We start from the raw sequence: 20,017 nt of genomic DNA, 5'->3' as shown, positions 1-20,017 counted from the left end.
GTCTTCTATTATGTCAACTAACGATTTCCATATATTTCTGCTTTCTAGCATGTCCAGCAAGTGTTTATAAGTTATAGTTCTCTTTAAATATATTCATATGTTGTGAAGCTTGCCTTTTTGAAGTTATTTTTTGTGCATTCCACTGAATCAGCATTTCAGATAAGGGATGCAGCAGTAGGACGAGTTTTTTGTCGATGTCAGTTCTAAGGCATATTTACTTATACGGAAGATCGGTCGATACCGCTTTCAACAAACCACTTCTGCATTCTCAATGTTCTTGTAGAGCGATGATCCTCATGGGTAGTAATGGTGTATATTTAACTGTGGTACGAGAATATGTTCTGTTTCGACCGGAGCGAGATGTTACATGAGTTTGGTTTGAGTGGACATGGGAAGGGTTCGGGGTCTATTCTTTTAGTATTTATGCTGTGGTCCATTCTGGATAGGTAGGACTTTCATCTGGTACAATATTTGAAATGTAAGTTTGTCAGACTTACGCCGGTCTTGCAAGGTAATTCGAGCTCATCATCTGTAATGGGTGGGTGTTAGTATCCGATTCTGGTATTCATGGGGCGAGCGTTGATGTGGATGATAATTGACTCTCAATGCATGCCGCTGATAGTTTGACGGTTTGCCTACATATAACTGAACTTCGTTTTTTAGCTCAAGGTGGTAGCTAGGGATGGCTAGACTTCCGGTAGATGTCAGCTTGGATGTCAATATAAACTAATTGCATATCATTATATTATGTTCTTTGATGCGGAGCATAAGAGTTTCGTTGCGGGGGTGGTGGCGATAACGAAACTGCAATTTTCTGAGGTATATGAAGAATCTTCCACTACGTTCGACTAGCTCTCGCAGACCAAATCGGAGCCCGTAGTTTAAGACTGGCTAGCTGATCGCTTTGTCTGGAGCTAATTGCTTTTAGTTTCTGCTAATTTGTACCGAATGCGAATACCCAAAAATATACCATATTAGTCTGGCGAAAGCCGGGCAGCTCTAAGCTATCTTTATCTTCGAAACAAGGTGTACTCAGTGGATCGTCGATGATGCCTATGGTGACCATATGTTGACCCCATGAACTGTGGCTTGTAATTAGTTTTATCAGGACTCCTGTACCTGAGAAGGAATTTTGGTTCCACCCTGTCAGGCCTTTTCGAAAAACACTTGGGTGTTTTGCAGGTGTCAATAGGAGCTTATTATTTTCGTTAATCGCTAACCACTTATTTATATACCGAACTGATAATCAATGATTAAGTTCTTGAAAGATTTACATAGCTGGTTGAGCACTAGCTTTGCATTCTGTCTGTTTGTCTTGACAAGTATCTATCAGGGTTAGTCCTCACAAAAAAATCTGCTCGTCCACAGGCAATTATTTAGTAGTTTTTCAAAAGATATTTAAACTGATAGTATGCTAAATAATTGTTTCAGGCCAAAACATAATGGCAATCCACTTGTTTCCTTACTCGGTTGGAATTGTGCCCTTGCATATCAACAATAAACGGAAAGGTTGAATATTTCCACCTAAAAATTGTGTTTCCCAAGCCCTGTCAATTGTCACTGCATGTTATATTTTCGTATACTGAGCTGAATTCTGTAAACAGGAAAGGAAATTCATAATTCCATCGCATAATCCAAAAAAGGAGAGTTCGACCCTTGAAGATTTCAACTTGTATATCTGCTGGTTAGTGATTGCTCCGGAATGCATTAAAGTAGTATCCAGATGATGTTCCTAGAAGACCTGAACATGAGCGTCGAGAAGCCATTGCATTCTCAGAGGATGAAAGTTTATAGCGATTTGAGCGGTGGCATCATTGGCACATTTTTCTTTGAAAATGGTACTGGAAAAACCATTTCGGTCAACCGTGAGCGCTTCAGAGGCATGATAAATGATTTTTGTGATCGGAAATTGCAGATATAGACTTGGACGATATTTGATTTCAGCAGGAATGCACGCTATGCCATACAACCGATGCCACTATCGATCTTTTACGCACCAAGTTCGGCAATCGTTTTATCAGCCGTTTCGGCGATGTCAAGCCGAGAATAATGTGAATGTTCGCTCCTTCGAATAAACTAAGAATATACTGAAAATAATTTAGTTTAGAACCTATATGGATCATCCTGTGTTTCATCGTACTCGAAATATAATTGCGGCACCAGTTAACGTTAAAGACCTGCTAATCCTGCTATCAGTCTGTTTAGCGTTGCAACTGGCTGCCGCAATGTTTCAGCTACGATTTTTTTGTCGCGCCTATTGAAGCATCAACGAATGAAAACTTATGCCTAAGACAATATAATGACAATTGTTATAGTAAATAAGATATGTCTAGGACTATGTTAGTCATTAATATGTTATATATCCTTATACAAGGTGAAGTCCAAAATAAACAAGACTGGCGTCATAAAAATGTTTTTGATAGTGCCATCTTTTTAATGAGTTAATGCGTTGGAAGTTACATCCCTAGCTGACTTCTAGTGAAAGCTTGGTAGAATTCGGTTCAGTGGAAGCGTAATTATTGCGTCTAAAGTGTCAGGATGTTTGTGTCATCGGTACAAAAATGAGTTTCGACCAAAGATCTAATATCAAATTTTGTTTTAAAATCGGTAAAACGTTTACCGAAACATTTGAATTGATGAAAAAATGGCGATGATTGTCTATCTCGATGATTGTCTATCTCGTGCCAGTGTTCATGAGTGGTTTATACGTTTTAGAGATGGTTGTGAGAACATAAATGACAATGAACATACGGGCCGCCGAAAATCAGTAATCACCGAAAATCCATCGAAATTGTTCGTAAATTTATCAAAAATGAACCGAAATCCTCGTTGACATTCATGGAATCGGAGTTGAATATCTCCAAAACATCAATTTATTACATTTTAACTGATCATTTGGGCTTACGAAAGGTCTGTGCACGTTTCATTCCGCACAAGTTAACTGAGGACCAAAAATTGCTCAGAATTCAACATTCGAAAGACCTCATTAAAGAGACGAGAAAAGACAAGAACTTCCTTTACAATATTGTAATTGGTGATGAAAAACGTGGTGTTTCCAACATGAACCTGAAACTAATCGTCAAAGTGCGGATTGGAAGATCCCAGTCCAGTCACCACCCAAAAAATCGCGTTTGTAGAAGCCAATAATCAAGTCGATGCTCATTTGTTTTTACGATTCCAAGGGAATTGTTCACAAGGACTTCGTGCCGACGGATTCGAATTCGCCCGGAATACCGCGAAGGAGGAAGCGGCGCTTATTGCATGATAATGCGCCATCTCATCGATCCACTCTTGTGACTGAATATAAGTGGCATTTTAAAAATCAATCACTCACCGTATTCCCCTGATATGGCTCCCTGTGATTTCTACCTATTCGTAATGTTGCATTTGGCCATTAAAAAGGAAAACGTTTTGTGTCCGTAGAGGCCATCTAAAAGGCTTGTACCGACATCCTGAAGGACATTCCGGATTCCGATCAATGACCTGAAACACTCTTTCGAAAAGCTTTTAGATCGCGCAAAACAGTGTATCGAGGCCAGAGGGGACTATTTTGATTAAATAAACTCGAAGTTATCATAAAAAAGCTCCTGTCGTTTCTATTTTAGCTCATTCTTGTTTTTTTGGACTTCACCTTGTATATGAATTGAACTTTATAAACTTTCCTACTTTTAACAACTATTAAGAAGAGTATACTTGTTTTAAGGCTTGTGAAATATGGTTTGCTTTCGCCTTTTTTAGTTTGGTACTTTTTCGAAAAAATAAACCTTTTATACTTATTAGCATGTAATAATTGAGTAGAATAATAGTTGTTTTCAAAGTAGTTGACCAGTATTTATATTAAAAGCTTTCTGTGCTTCCACACTCACGCCCTACTCTACGCACTTACTTAATAATTAAAATGTAGTTTTACTTTTTCTGGGAAAATGATTCTTATTACGATATTATGCTTTCTTATAATAATTATAATATATAAACTGCTCAAGTAGTGGCAAACTTGGTTAATTAATTTTTGGAATCGCCGATTTCGTGTTAATTTTTAAGTATTTTTGGTTGTCTTAAATTCAATTGAATCGTTGCATTTTAGTTAGCTGAGTTTGGTGATTATTCCAATGCGCTAAAACTAGTATGACCGTTTGCCTTAAAAAAATAAAAAGATAAAATAATAAACTGCCTTTAAAGCTACTCGTTTGGTTACAGTTAAAAAAAAAATCATTTGGACAGTTTTTTTGCCACCGATTTAAACGAAGCAGGAAGAAGATTCAATACATATATAGACTTAATATAAAATCATATAAATATTAGCTAAATGCTATTTAAATCATATTTCGTTTCTCCGCACGTGCTCTTCCAGCTCATCCCCTGATTCGTTAAACGCCGACCGTAGTGATAAATCTGTTATGGGTTCAGCATCGCCTCAAGCGCTCTATAAGCTGGTTGTGCCTCTGCTGCGTTGCGAGGTGGTTGACGTGCGTGATGCGGCCGTAAATGCACTTGGAATGATAAATCACGAAGCCCTGAAGTAAGTAAAATTTGAATTTAATAAGCTTTGTAGTAAATGCTGCCAAGAATGACATAACTCAAAATGTGTCATAAAAATATTCAAAAGGAGGTAACAATATAAAGACTGGGCTTTTTGACATGAAGTTAAATTCGCAATACTTGTATCCCTTTCAGTCGGTCTTGAAGCAGCAATTGTGCTTGAATTTGTTACAAATTTGTTTGTATGTAAAGTCGAAAAGTATGACCGATCTTAATCGATTGTGCGTTTCTTTCCCTATACATTCTTCAAAAAAGTACCGGGAATTGTTGAATAAAACACAAAATAATTGTTTAATCATCAAAATTTATTTTGTCTCCTTCAAAATAGGCTCCATTCGATATACCAATTTAAGTTTTGTCGAAAGGAAAAAGTCGCAGGGGGTTAAATCCGGGGAATACGGTGGTTGTTCGATGATATTTGTCGAGTTTTTGGTCAAAAAAAGTGCTCACAATATGAGACGATGTGTTATCATGATGCAAGATCCATGAGTTTTCTTTCCACAAATTGGACCGTTTCCTACGCACATTCTCTCTCAAACGTCGCATAACTTTCAAATAATATTCTTTATTTGCCATAGAACCATTTGGAACGCATTCCGAGTGCACAACACCATGATAATCAAACAAAACGAGTAGCATGACTTTCACTTTTGACCGACATTGACGCCATTCAGCCGCCCGTTGACTGGTTTGCTTGTCAAACTCATATACCGACGTCTCATCACCTATTATGATGCGCTGGATAAACGTTGAGTCCGAACTCACTTCCTCAAGTATGCCTTATAACACCTTCTCCGATGAATTTTTTTAAAAGAAATTAAACTCTCTTGGAACGAGTCGTGCAGCCACGCGTCTCATGCCCAATTGATGGTGTAAATTGTTGCGAATTAATTCGTGAGACACGCTAACATAAAATATGGTTTTCTCAGCACCATTTCTTTGACTTTGTCGACGTTTTCATCCGTTGAAGATATTTATGGGCGACCAAATCTTCCACGACTTCTCGGCCCTCTGCAAAAGCCTTATACCACTCATAGACTCGTGCACAAAAATTCAGATATATATAACGCGCGTTTTTTAAATGAACAATTCCCGATATTTTTTGACAGAATTATATCTTAAATACGCCATTTCGATCATTAAAGTACATCTACTTAAAATTTTTTTGACATCATCCTGGTTTTTGTGAAAATGTGGCATGCAAGTAAGCTAAGATATTTTTTATAAATTCTAAATTTGGATGTGAATCATTTTAAATTCAAATTATTATATTTGTTGAAAAAAAATTAACTTTCTTTTGAACTTTTATAAAATGCGGAAGTTTTAGTAGCCCTCAAATATTATAAAGGATGACGACAGACCTAATTAAGAGTCTAATTTTGTTTCAAGTTCATAAAAAAATTTATTGTCCAAAAATTGTAAAATTACAGCTACTTTAGCCATGGGTCTGAAAAGGTTATTAATACCGACTGTTACATCCGCGTTCAGGTTGAATTTCAAGAACAAATAAAGAATGTTAAAGAAAGATTTCGGGAGAGCTGAACTTTGTATGTGTCCTATCTACGGCTCCACCCGCAGGGTGTTTTTGATTTAGGATAGCCACACTCGAGCACACCAACTTTTTGTTTGGTATACATTTTCTTTACATTAATAAAAAACAATCACTTAGTGTTCGCTGGTCTATGTAAACTTATTTTCTTACTAAATTCATTCGTATCTTTTGCAAAAGGTTTCAAATTTTGTAACATCTGAGTGCAATATCCAGTATAATAACTAAAATTTCATATCGCTTGAAGCTAAAGTATTATATTTACTTTCTTACACATCTGGGCATTGCAGCATTACAGCGTTGTCCAGACAATTGCTTTTGCAATTATAACATTCTACTTCGATCGTTCCTCTTTCCAATTTGTGATTCACAATTCTGCAGGTCAGCTATGCCCTCATCAATCCAGCGTTTACGTGGCCTCACTCGTCGTCTCCGTCTAATCGGTAGGCTATGGCAGGCTACACTGGCAGCTCTGTTTTTGGCCATTCTGTACATAGGCCCTAACCATCTTATTCTTTGAGTGTTTTTTATCATTGGATCGAGCTCGTCATTATATCTGATTCGATATGATCCGTCACCTCGTCAAAAGGGACCATATGCTTTTCGTAGTGCCTTTCTTTTAAATCTCAGTACATATTTGGGCGGTGTGTGCTGCATCAAGTATTCATACATCGCAGGGCTTTATAAAGGGGGATCAGATTGGATCTACTTTTCCCAATTGTGCTTTTTTGACAGTGCACGCGTACTGCTGTCAAATTAAATAAAATTTTTTTTTCAGTATTCATGGACATTTCATCATGGAGATCCTTACGTCTCAACAACGAGTAGAAATCGTACAATTTTTAATTCGTATTAGGACAATCGACGTACTGTGAAAAGTGTTCATCGCGGGCTCAGGCCAACTTATGGTGCACAGCGATGAGATCCATTTTGGCTGAAGAGCAATCTGTAGCCACTCAAGAGCAGCCATAACATCCATTGAAAACAACCGTTTGGTGCGGCCTATGGGCTGGAGATGTCATCGGCTCATATTTCTTCGAACACGAGGCTGGCGAACGCTGTCACACCAGAAATTGAAGTCTGTGATCTCCACAACATTTGGTTGGATTGACCATTAAGATCGTGTGATATCACACCTCTTGTTTGTGTGGGTATTTAAAGTCTAAATGCTTTGTGGATAAAGCAGCTTCCATTGAGTGATTGGAAGCCCACATTATTAAAGTTATTGACGAGATACCAACCGAAGTCCTCCAGCGAGCCATTCAAAATTGGTCGAATTGGGCCGAATTACATCACATTTTCGGCTAAAATTTCAAAGGAATTATCTAAAAAAAATAAATGTTATGAACGGTTCTACACAAAAATAATAAAGATTAACCAATCAATTAGAATTTTCTTTATTTTATTTCAATTTCAAATCCAATACCCCTAAATTGATCACACAAGAAGCAAGCTCATTAAGGTCAGCCTAAGGGGTTCATTTGTTAGTCGTCTGCATATAATAGGTGCCTGGAAAATTAAAAGCATCTGTTAATATTATTGATAAATAAGACAAAAAGTAGAGAAACCAAAACACTACCTGGAGGTACCCCAGAAGTTGCAATGAGGGGAGCAGAAGTTTCAAGCTCTATAGCAACAAGACAACTCCTTTCACTTAGATACGATTTTAATCACAGAAGGAAAACCGAGTGAAAGCCAAGACAGCCGGGGCCTTGGAGAAATCAGTGTAGATCCAATCAACTTGAAGTCCAGACGAAAATGTTACAGATCTATGCTGATTGGAAGAAATTCGATTTCTCGTAGCAAAGTATATATTTTCTTTAATAATAGCTTCGAATAATTTGGAAAGCTTTTTATATAAACATATTCTCAGTTTGACCACAAATGGAATAACACTGTGTGACAAAAAAAAAAAAATTAAATATACTTTTATGGAGACCTAGCACAACTTGTGGCTATAGAAAAACTAAACAAAATGGTATGGGAGAAATTTCCAATACACCCCCAAAATCTCATTTTATGGTCATAAAACCGTTTTTCAGTAGGTTCATGTGAAGAACCACTCCTAACTTCGCCAATTTCGATCCGATTTCGAATTTGTTTTTTTAGTTCGAAAGAACAAAAACAAGCCTTTTTGACAGTGTGTTGACAATTTTTCTGAAATGACAACTGACGAGACTGTAGGCGGAAGTATTTGGATTTTTTTTTTATTTTTTCTCTATTTTTTCAACTTTGACATAATTTTTACGATATTATCCGATATTGAGGATTTTTTTAGTACACTACTGTTATAGTAAATTTAATTTTGCGTCGAATGAGCTATATTTGACTGTAATTGAATTAAAATTAATAGAGTTGTGTGAGTTTTAAGATTTTATTTTTTTTTACTAATTTGGTATGTAGGCATCGAAGCATGAAAATGATAACAAGTGTCATTATAAACACATAATATTTATTGGAGTATTGTGCAGTGCAGCACTGTACGGTATGGTACGGTGCGGTACGGTGCAGTACACAACGGAACTGGTTCCAAACTTAAAAATGCATTGGAAACGGCCCTTTGGAGTTTAGTATGGTACGGTACAATTGTCATTCTCTTCATCAGTTTTGAATACTTCTCTGTAAGAAATTCGATCATCATCATTAATCTGAAGTCGTAATCACCTAAATTCCATAGAAGTAAATCACGAGAAAGATCTTGAAAATCTGAATTTGATACAATGTGTCGTTCTGAAGACTTAGAACCAGACGGAAAGTACTCTTCATCATCAGGTTTATTGTTATCAGTTTGATCATCATCAGCAATGACTTGAACTTCCTTCAGTTCCTGCAGTTGAGTCAATCATATCGTCCAAGACTACGGGGTTCTTAACAGTTGCAACATCAGCATACTTTATGTGCTTTCGAGCTTTATAATGATGACCGTTTACGTCCGTTTTATAAAAATAACAATCATCTGGTTTATGATAAGGCTGATGATGCCACATCATCGGAGAATATTGAGAAATTCGACTTTTCTGGCAACGTTTTGATTTATGTCTCTTGAATTTCAATGAAACAAACAATAAAACTTTGACGTTTTAATAAGGCTAAATTATAATAACAAACTTCTTTTGTTAATCAATGTACAGTGTAAACTTTGGTACACTTGGGAGCTTTTTCATATTTCCATTGAAAAAAAAGTGCTATAATATGTCAGATATTTTCGTAAGTTCTAACCAGTTCTGTTGTATGCAGTACAGTGTACTCTTATGTATACATATATACTCCAATAAATATTACGTATCTATAATAACGCATCAAAACACGTCCTTATTCCCATTTAGCGTAAGTTATACCTACATACCAAATTAGTAAAAACAAAAATAAAATCTTAAAACCCACACAACTCTATTAATTTTTATTCAATTACAGTCAAATATAGCTCATTCGACGCAAAATTAAATTTACTAAAACAGTAGTGTACTAAAAAAATCCTCAATATCGGATAATATCGTAAAAATTATGTCAAAGTTGAAAAAATAGAGAAAAAATAAAAAAAAAATCCAAATACTTCCGCCTACAGTCTCGTCAGTTGTCATTTCAGAAAAATTGTCAACACACTGTCAAAAAGGCTTGTTTTTGTTCTTTCGAACTAAAAAAACAAATTCGAAATCGGATCGAAATTGGCGTAGTTAGGAGTGATTCTCCACATCAACCTACTGAAAAACGGTTTTATGGCCATAAAATGAGATTTTGGGGGTGTATTGGAAATTTCTCCTATACCATTTTTCTTAGTTTTACTATACCTACAAGTTGTACTAGGTCTCCATAAAAGTATAAAATCACTGTCGCACAGTGTAATTTCAACTTTTCGAACGTTTTGCTAGAGCGCTAACTGAAACTACCCACTAAAAGTAATTTTATCATGATTTGTTCTAAAATATTAACGATATTGAGTTGTGACGTTTTAGTTGTTAGTATATGATATTTAACATTTATAGAGGCGTGAAATTTAAATTACCTATGTCAAAGCACGCACATTTTTATTAAAAAAATAACTGCATAATTAACTTTTGATTTACACTTTATTTTCGATTAACTTTCAACAGGGATTTAATGGAAGAGCTGGTTGTCTATATACGCGAAGCAGTTGATAGAAAACAAGAGAACATGCGACGTCGACGTCGTCGAGATGCTTTACGCTTGCAACTTGTACGTGTTTTGGAAAAAATTGCAGAAAATGGAACATTTGGAGTAAGGCAAGTGGTTTTGAAGGAGACGGCCACAGTAATTGTTACAAATATGCGTGATTACGCAGTACAAAAAACTAAGATGTTTTGATTGGCACAGAAAAGTGGCCATTAATCCTGAAAGCAAGTCATAAGTAGATCATTTGTGCAGAACAAAAGTTGTTTACAGTGTGCCAAAGTTTTAAAATTTTAGTCACACAAATTTATTTCACGTGTAATGGGTCGATTTTTCCTTTATATTATATTGTATGTTATGTAATTGTTATACCATATTATATGTGACCTGGTCTATGAAAAGGTACCTTACGTGTCAAAAAATCATTTTTCACTTTTTTGTTGATTCGAATAGTGTGTGAAAAGCTCTTTAAAATGGTGAAAACCAGAAAGTCATAATTTGTTTAAAAGTTTGTTAAAAGTAAAAAAAAAAGAAAAGTATAAATACGAAAAAAAAACAAAAAGCTAACTTATTTTTTAAAACGATTTCTGCGATTTGCATTAACTTTTTCTTATTTATTTATATATAAAAAAATGTTTTTCACTGCTTCTGTGATTTTATTGATACTGCGATCTATGCTGAAGAAAATAGGCCAAACCGGATTGAAAAATATTAATATTTAAAAAAGTTACAAGGGTTTTTAGAAGTTTAAACTTTAAATGCTGTTTTCTCGAAAACTTGTTTTCGCACGTAAGGTACCTTTTCGTAGACGGGTCACATATATTGTTATACTGGTGTGTAAGTGTGCGGTAGAATTACACGAGGCTCATTTTCTTGGAGTATCTTAATCACTTAACTTGCCTTTTTAGGTGCCAATTCGACTCTTTATAAAACTAAATTAAATTAAACTAAACTCAAAAAAATTTTTTTAAATATAATATTTGAATTTCACGAATTTTTTTTTAAACATTTTTTTCGTTAATACTCGTATAAGAATTTACCTATAATTAGGTGAAATATTCAACTATATTAAACACAAATTACGGTAATATTTGAAGTTATAATTGCAGGCTTATTTCTTTAATATGGGAAATAAAGCATTGGAATCAATATATAAATGCATATATATTTTTTCTGTAGACGAGTATTTCTATCAATTATGAGTAAACGTTTATATTGACGGCTTTTGTGTTTTCGGTAATCTCAACTAAGATTTTCTGACAAATATTTTTGTAAAATATTTTAGTCCTCGCATGGCGGATTTCAAAAGACTTTTTATTCTTTTCTTAGAAAAAAGTTCAAATTGACCCATGAAAAGAGAAACTAGATAGTTAAAATGTTCCTCAAAAACTATCCTACTAGAAATCAGCTTCTTACACTTTTACTTGTGAAATAAAAATTTGTTTGACTTTGGTGTTATAATCTTTGTTCAATAAAAGTGAAGTACTTTCAAGATTATATGGCCGCATGTAAAAATCTGTTGCAAGTAATGCTGAATTGAAAATATTAAATAAATATATGCATATATATATTTTTATATGCAGTACGTGTGTGTTGGAACGGGATACTATGTCCTTACATCCTACATTTGTGGAATACATTGAGGGAGCCATTCAGTATCTATTAGCTGAAACAGATAAGGACAATACCAGCATTCGAGAAGTGAAAGCGCATTTTTGCAATTTCATACGCAAAATGATTAAAAACTTTTCTCGTAAGTTTTCTCACCGTAAATTATTTCTACCTTACAAGAAATTTGCATCTCCGACTGACCGAAACTCGAGTATACATAAATTTACACTTTTAAAATTCATCTCAAGAGTTTGCGGTGCACATACATGTAATCCATCCCTTTTCACCATATGTACTTTCTTAGCCATGACATAAATATTGGGTTGCTCGATAAAAACATAATTTCCCCCCAGTTTTGTTTTATGTGTTTTATATATATTTGAATTTATTTGAAATGAACGGTCAGTCGGCAAAAGTCCTTTTATTGTAGAGATTTATGTACATTTCTAAAAAAATGTATTTTTTGTTTATCTTAACACTTTAAAATTCATTTTAGTGGAATCGTGTGGCACACTTCTGACGCGCGAGTTAAAGCGGAGTCTCTTCAATTTGCTCGCCACTTGGTGCGGATCATTTTCAAAACCATTGGGTTTCACATCACAGATTGGTCATACTCCAGATGAGGAAAAACTACAATTTAGCGCTTTGCAGGTAATGTTAGCTTTGGTTTTTTTATTGCATTTGGTTCAAATCTGTGGAAAAAAGTGTAAAGTGTAAAAAAGTGTTTTGTCTAACGTTCTTTAAGAGCTTGAGAACTTATAATGATAATACAAATCAGAAATATTGTTGAAATGATTTGTTTATTATAATCTGGAAAATAATTTCAGGGCATTTATTTTTTGAATATGTTATGCATATGCCACCTGCTGCGGCTACGAGTTACCTGGTCAATTCGACCAATCCAATTTTGACTGCTTTGTTCAATAAATCTAATTAACAAATCTAAATGAGTCCAATCTGAAAAATAGCTGCGCAAACGATGGCCAATCTTATGCGAGCTGTATTTCATAGGCACGTAAGCCAAGATCCTTGAGCAACAAGTTGAGCGCGACGACGAATCGACATTTCGGCGTCTTTTTCAACACGCCGCTAATATGAACTTCGCGAACAGATTTTTTTTAAGGAAAAATAGAACTAACTCACGCTTTTCTATTGTAAAACGCGGTCCTATGGTTAAAAAAACAAGCGGACTTAAAATTTAATAATGCTTTATGTTAAACTTACTTTAAAAACTCTCGCATACTAATACGTTTGTTGAAACTTCTTCTTCTTGATTGGCTCTATAAGCGCTTACGCGATTTTGGCCGAGTTTAACAAAGCGCCAGTCGTTTCTTTCTCATGCTAACCGAGGTTTTTAGTACTCAATTGCCTACTAAGTCCAACGTAGCACTTGTTGGCAAGAGATATTCTTGATTAGATTGCTGGCTGACGTTGTTATCGGTGTTAATGCTGGTTACTAGATAAACAAAGTCTTTTACAACCTCGAAACCATAACTGTCAGCAGTGACGTGGGTGCCCATACGTGAGTGCGCCGACTGTTTGTTTGATGACAGGAGGTACTTCGTTTTGCCCTCGTTCACCACCAGACCCATTCGCTTTGCTTCTTTATCCAGTTTGGAGAAGGCAGAATTAACAGCGCGGTTGTTAAGACCGTTGATGTCAATATCACCGGCATACACCAACAATTGTACGCTCGTATAAAAAATTGTGCCTGAGCGTTTAAGTTCTGCGACAGGCACGATCTTTTCCAAGGAAGTAAGGAAGTTAAGGAAGTTGGACGAGTGCACTGACCCTGTCTGAAACCTCGTTTGGTATCATACGGCTAGGAGAGGTCCTTCCCAATTCTGACGGCGCTGCTGGTATTGCAGCAAAGCCGTACTAGTTTTGCAGGGACACCAAATTCAGACATAACGGCATATACTGTGAGCGTCAAAATAAAGTGTACAGCGTACATCAGTAGCATTTTAGCGGTGTTGTACCGTAAAAAATACCGTTAAATTTGATTGTTTACTTCCTTTTTCGAAGCATTGAAACTTTTTTCATATTGTATTTTAATTGGTTTCGATCGGCAGAGTGAAAAGTTTTTGTCTACAATAAATTAAATTCTATTATTTATTTTTTTTTTTAATTATGGGTAAACAAACTTCGTCTGATATTAGAGAACTGGTACTAAAGCTTCGCAATGAAGGTAAAACCTTTCGTGAAATTGGCTCTATTGTCAACAGAAGCCATAATACTGTGAAAAAAATAGTTGACAAATACAAAAAGTTCAGCAAAGTAGAAAATCGCCCAGGTGCAGGCCGTCCAAAAATTTTAAATGAGACTGAAATAAGGTCTATAGTGCGTGATGTGAAGAAAAATCCCTTTGAAAGTGCGGTCAAAATATCACAAGAAGTTGCAACTGCATCAGATACTAGCGTAAGTGCCAGTACAATACGTCGAGCGTTGCACGCAAATGGGTTACATGATCATCTCCCACGAAAAAAGGCCCTAATATCGACAGTTAATAAAAAAAAACGTCTTGATTATGCAAAAAAATGCGAAAATCGGGATGTTTCTTTCTGGAATAATGTCCTGTTTAGCGATAAAAGTAAGTTCGAGGGATTTGGGCAGAAAAAACCGGTTAAAGTCTGGAGAACCAAAAATAAAGAGTATGTAGACCAAAATTTGATAACCACAGTTAAGCAGGGTGGGGGTTCGGTGATGGTGTGGGAATGTATGGCGGCAAGCGGAGTTGGCAATTTGGTTTTTATCGAAAGTACCATGAACAAAACAGATTATCTGAATATTTTACAAAATAATTTACTAACCAGTGTGCAGAAATTAGACTTGCAGGGATCTTGGATCTTTCAACAAGATAATGATCCCAAGCACACAGCAAAAATAGTAAAAGAATGGCTCCTTTATCGTACTCCTAAGACATTGGATCATCCTCCACAGTCACCGGACTTAAACCCTATTGAATATTTGTGGGAGCATTTAGACCACCAAATCCGGAAAAGGACAATCACCAATATGGATATGCCGAAACTCGCTATAAAGGAAGAGTGGGATAAAATTTCATCTGACGTGACAAAAAAACTAGTTGGATCGATGCCCCGAAGACTGTCTTCCGTTATCAAAGCAAAAGGGAAATCAACAAAATACTAAATCGATATCATTTTTGTAAAATATATCTCTGTACACTTTATTTTGACGCGTAAAATATGCACTAAATTTTGTTTTTGTCTTACAACTTTTGTTGTTGTTATTTATTTATTTGTTGTTTTCTAGTAATTAGTAGAGAATAAAATACTAATTTAAAATACTAATTTAAAAAAACATGAAATTATATTGTTTTGTTACAAAAGACTGAAATAAAATCCATATTATAACAAAATGCCTTGTACAATTTATTTTGACGCTCACAGTATGTAGGCAACCACTATTCGTGCTTTTCGTTTGTTGAAACTTGTGTCGGAAATAGGGGTACTTTTAACTGCATAATTTAGGCTGTGGCGTGAACTCTCTATGTTTTGTGCACACTTTTTGTATTTTATGTTGAGAAGTGAAATAAAGCAAAATAAATAAGATGTCTGCATACTCTGTTTTTCCATTTTCACAAAATATAATAACATGTACAACACCTTACTAAAAAATAGGATCTGCGTCAAATAAGGTGTGAGTAACTGTATATTTGGACGCCTTTAAGTTTTAGTTTTATTTATATTTTGGAATTTTTGTTTTTTATGATGTATTTAAAAAAATAAACAATAAAAAAAGTGTGAATTTTGTTGAAGTTAAAATTACAAAAATCAAATTTGTAGATATAGTGGGTAACTTTAATATTCGGTTTTTTATTATAAGATCGAGAATTTGAATTATGCTTAAATAAAATTTGAAATAAATAATTTTTTCATTAGATTTGAGTTTTATATATTTATTTCAATTCAATATATTAGCAATGAATAAAAATTGAATTGCCCTAAACAGAGTAGGACAAGAAAATACAAAATAGCCAACAATTCATTCAACATTAATATTCGGGTTTTCAATACGGTAGCAAAATAGTTATACAAAAATGTTTAAAATTTACCAAATTAATATTTAGTATTAAATCCACTGTTTCTAATAAATTTCGATACACGTTTTGGCATGTTTTTAATAATTTTTGTGAATATTAAAGTATTCATTTAAAAACGTCAAGGAACAAATAATTTTCAAAAATCTATGTTTAGTGGTAAAATTTACTACTACGTCGCAGATTATGCACAATAAATTCACATCCACAGTTAAATGTAATAATATAATAAAGTTTGCTAGCATTTTCCCAAACATTGTAGGGTGGCCTACAAGGTGAAGTCCAAAATAAACAAGACTGGCGTCATAAAAATGGTTTTGATGGCGCCATCTTTTTAATGAGTAAATGTGTTGGAAGTTATATCCCTAGCTGACTTCCAGTGAAAGCTTGGTGACATTCGGTTCAGTATGTTTGTGTCATCGGTACAAAAATGAGTTTCGAAAAAAGAGCTACTATCAAATTTTGTTTTAAAATCGGTAAAACGTTTACCGAAACATTTGAATTGATGAAAGAAGTTTATGGCGATGATTGCCTATCTCGTGCCAGAGTTCAGGAAATAAATGCCAATGAACGGTACCAAAATCAGTAATCACCGAAAACTCCATCGAAATTGTTCGTAAATTTATGAAAAATGATCGTTGAAATCAATGGAATCGGAGTTGAATTTTAACTGATAATTTGGGCTTACGAAAGGTTTCAGTCCGCACAAGTTAACTCAGGACCAAAAATTGCTCAGAATTATACATTCGAAAGACCTCATTAAAGAGACGAGAAAAGATGAGAACTTCCTTTACAACATTGAAGGTCCCAGACGAGCCACTACCAAAAAATCGTTTAGAGCAGTCGAAAATCAAGTCTATGCTCATTTGTTTTTACGATTCCAAGGGAATTGTCCACAAGGAGTTCGTGCCAACTGGCCAAACCGTCAATGCAATATTCTATTATGGTCCGGCCAATGGGCTGAAATACTCTTTCGAAAAGCTTTTATATTGATCCCGAGATGGCTAATAATACGATTAGCGAGTTTAGCGCGCAAAATATCCATTGTACCACAGGGAATGTGGCCATTCTACTAAAACCAAAGATCGCCTAAATCCATATTTCCACATTTTTGGTCATTAAAAATCATTTATCATGCTTTTGTAGCGCTCACTGTTCACATTTTCAAAAAAAACAAAAAAAAAAAACAATAGCCAATGTTTGCCACCGCTCCAAAAATAGCACCAAACTGTCACTCTTTGAGAATAATCCTCAGATGCATCAGTTTTGTTTCTTATGTAACCAGCTGCCGAGATGAAAATGCGCTTCGCTGGAAAATACAATTTTGTCTTCTTCAATGTCATTCGCTCGGGGCAGATATCATACCGATTCTCTGCCGAGCTTTCCAGCTAGAAAGAGCTGTCCCTCTCAAAATAATATAATAATATATAGGGTGGGCCATGTAAAATTTGCTTTTTGACTCGGCTATAAAAAAAAAAACTTATCAATATTTTTTCAAACTTTTTTTTTTATTTTGAAGATTGAACATTGTCATTTATGAATGAAAAGTAATATCGTTCAAATGACTGCCACGACTGGCTTTACAGTAGGACATTCGATCAACCCAATTTTTACACACATTTTCGATTGTTTGGGCTCCAATTTCATGTATTGCAACTTCGATTTCGTGTTTTAAAGCGTCAATCGTCTCTGGATGGTTCGCATAGCATTTGTCCTTAACGGCTCCCTACAAAAAATAGTCCAACGGGCTTAAATCACAACACCGAGGCGGCCAATTGATATCGGAATTTCGGCTGATTATTCGGTTTTCAAAAACGGTAGCCAAAAGTGCGAGTGTAACTTTGGCAGTGTGACAAGTTGCACCGTCCTGTTGAAACTAAATGTCGTCCATGTCATCCTCTTCAATTTTTGGAAACAACTCGTTGAGCATGTCATGGTAACGCTCGCCATTTACTGTAACCGCGGCTCCTCGCTCATTTTCGAAAAAATATGGCCAGACAAAAAACCGCACCAAACAGTGACTCGTTGTGGATGCATTTGCTTCTCTACAGTAACGTGTGGATTTTCTGAGCCCCACATCCGACAATTTTGCTTATTGACGTAGCCACCGATGTGAAAATGAGCTTCATCAGAAAAGAAGAAGAAGACTCACCACTTTGGAAATAGGTTTTCAATATTTCCCAATTTTGTTCAAGCGTATAGCGTGCCATTTCGTAAATGTCAAACCTTTAAGTAAATTATGAACACATTTGACATGTCATTTGTGTTACCATTTTCAAAAAAATAGATGGTTCAAAAAGCAAACCCTGTATAGCCCACCCTGTATTAGGCGTCGTTAGATTTGGCAATTTCGACAGCTAGTTCAAATCTCCAAAGAAAAGATCACTCGGGCTGCGGTGTTTAAAAAGCTGAATCGTTGTCGGAACTGTGTAACCGGTAGTAAGTTAACATCGTTCGACGACCAGCAGGCAGCACTATATATGGTAATATCTTAAAGTTTTTCACCAAAAATCGTTACAACGAATGTCTGTTAATGTTCTGTTGTGTGCTTCGTCGTCTCGTTGATGTTTATGGACCCAGTTTGCACGAGAGGCTGAGCCAAATTCTTAATAATAGTCCACGTTGGCGAGGAAATTCACGTTGCGTCAAAATTACAGACCGAACATAACAATAGCTCGATGTTCGTCAAGTGTTTTTCGCTCCATTGCTTGCCTATTAATTCTCTATCGATCTATCAGGTCAGTCCATAAGTTCGTGCGTTTTTTAAAGGTGGTTTTAAAATTAATAAAAAAGATATTTAAAGTATTTATTAATCAAAAATATATTCTCCTTCATTATTTACAATGTCTTCCCAACGTTTAGACAAACTTTTAGTTTCCTGCTCAAAAATTTTTTGTCCTTGGAGCTAAAATACGTCCGATATCCCTTTTTATAGCTTCTTCTGAGGAGTAGTTCTTGTTACTCATATGGGATTGAAGTGCCCGGAAAAGGTGATAATCACAAGGTGCAATATTCGGAGAGTATGGTGGATGCGGCATTAGCTCCCACCCGAGATCGTTCAGCTTGCTTAATGAGGTATGAGGTCTTGCGTTGTCGTGGTGAAACAAAACTTTGCGTCTATTCACTAAAGACGGTCGATTTTTGTTAAGTGCCTCATTCAGGTTTGATAGCTGATGGGAATAATAATCAGCAGTTATCGTCTGGTTTGGTTCCAGAAGTTCATAATAAACAATACCGGCCATATCCCACCAAATAGACAGGATAATCTTCTTAGGGTGAAGGCCATCTCTAGAAGTCGGTTCTGGTGTTTCATCTTTATCTAACCATTGGCGTTTGCGAACAGAATTATTGTAATGGATACGGTTCAAAAAACTTTAATTTTCAAGCCGTTGCAGCAGCTGAGAACGCACATTCACTCTCTGCTGAAGGTTGGCGACGGAAAGTCTATGCGGAACCCATTTTCCCAGCTTTAAAACCTTTCCCAACTGAACCAGGTGCCTGTGAACTGAATTTAACCTCTGAGTTATCATATCGAGTGTCAAATTGGGCTCAGCTTCTACGAGTTCGAGCAAGGCGTCGGAGTTAAAGACTTCAGGACGACCAGCGCGCGGGGCATCCTCCACGTCGCAGTTACCACTTCGGAATTTTGAAAACCACTTTTGCGCAGTCCTTACAGCAGCAGCAGTTGTTGCATTTTTACCACTTTTATAAAAAAATACAAAATATGCCTCTTATACGCATTCGAAAGCTCCATTTTATTTCTTAAAAACACGTGCTTCTATCCGCGATTAAAATCACTTGTATCAATATATCAAAGAAAATATAAATAATTCCGTTATATTCCGCGAATAATTTTTTGTATGCAAAAATCGTACAAAAGTGAAATTATGGCTAAAATACGCACTAACTTATGGACTGACCTGACACAATGTAGATATCAAAGCATAATAACATTTTACATAATTCGCAAAAATTAAGGCACATTCACATAATGACATAATTTTTGCCCAACCTTGTTTAGCAAATTTATGTTGATGTGGGATTAGAATAATGAAATACAGGGTGGCTGATGAATTTTGCTACATTAAGAAACTCAAATAACTTTTTTGTTAGTGTATGGAATTCATTTA

At 35.5% G+C, this 20,017-nt stretch overlaps 1 protein-coding gene across 3 annotated transcripts in view; it reads left to right on the top strand.

Annotated features, from left to right (window-relative positions):
- Positions 1 to 20,017, top strand: part of LOC129242694 (protein furry-like) — a 110,219-nt gene that overhangs the window by 36,256 nt on the left and 53,946 nt on the right. For all 3 annotated transcript variants that reach the window (XM_054879490.1, XM_054879489.1, XM_054879491.1), the window contains 4 exons: positions 4,352 to 4,519; positions 10,180 to 10,329; positions 11,800 to 11,969; positions 12,324 to 12,478. In XM_054879490.1, the coding sequence (XP_054735465.1) occupies positions 4,352 to 4,519; positions 10,180 to 10,329; positions 11,800 to 11,969; positions 12,324 to 12,478 (643 nt within the window). The remainder of the gene's footprint in view (positions 1 to 4,351; positions 4,520 to 10,179; positions 10,330 to 11,799; positions 11,970 to 12,323; positions 12,479 to 20,017) is intronic.

This window comes from Anastrepha obliqua, chromosome 3 (assembly GCF_027943255.1).
Source record: "Anastrepha obliqua isolate idAnaObli1 chromosome 3, idAnaObli1_1.0, whole genome shotgun sequence".
NCBI classification, from domain to species: domain Eukaryota; kingdom Metazoa; phylum Arthropoda; class Insecta; order Diptera; family Tephritidae; genus Anastrepha; species Anastrepha obliqua.
This window is presented reverse-complemented; position numbering and strand designations above follow the sequence as displayed.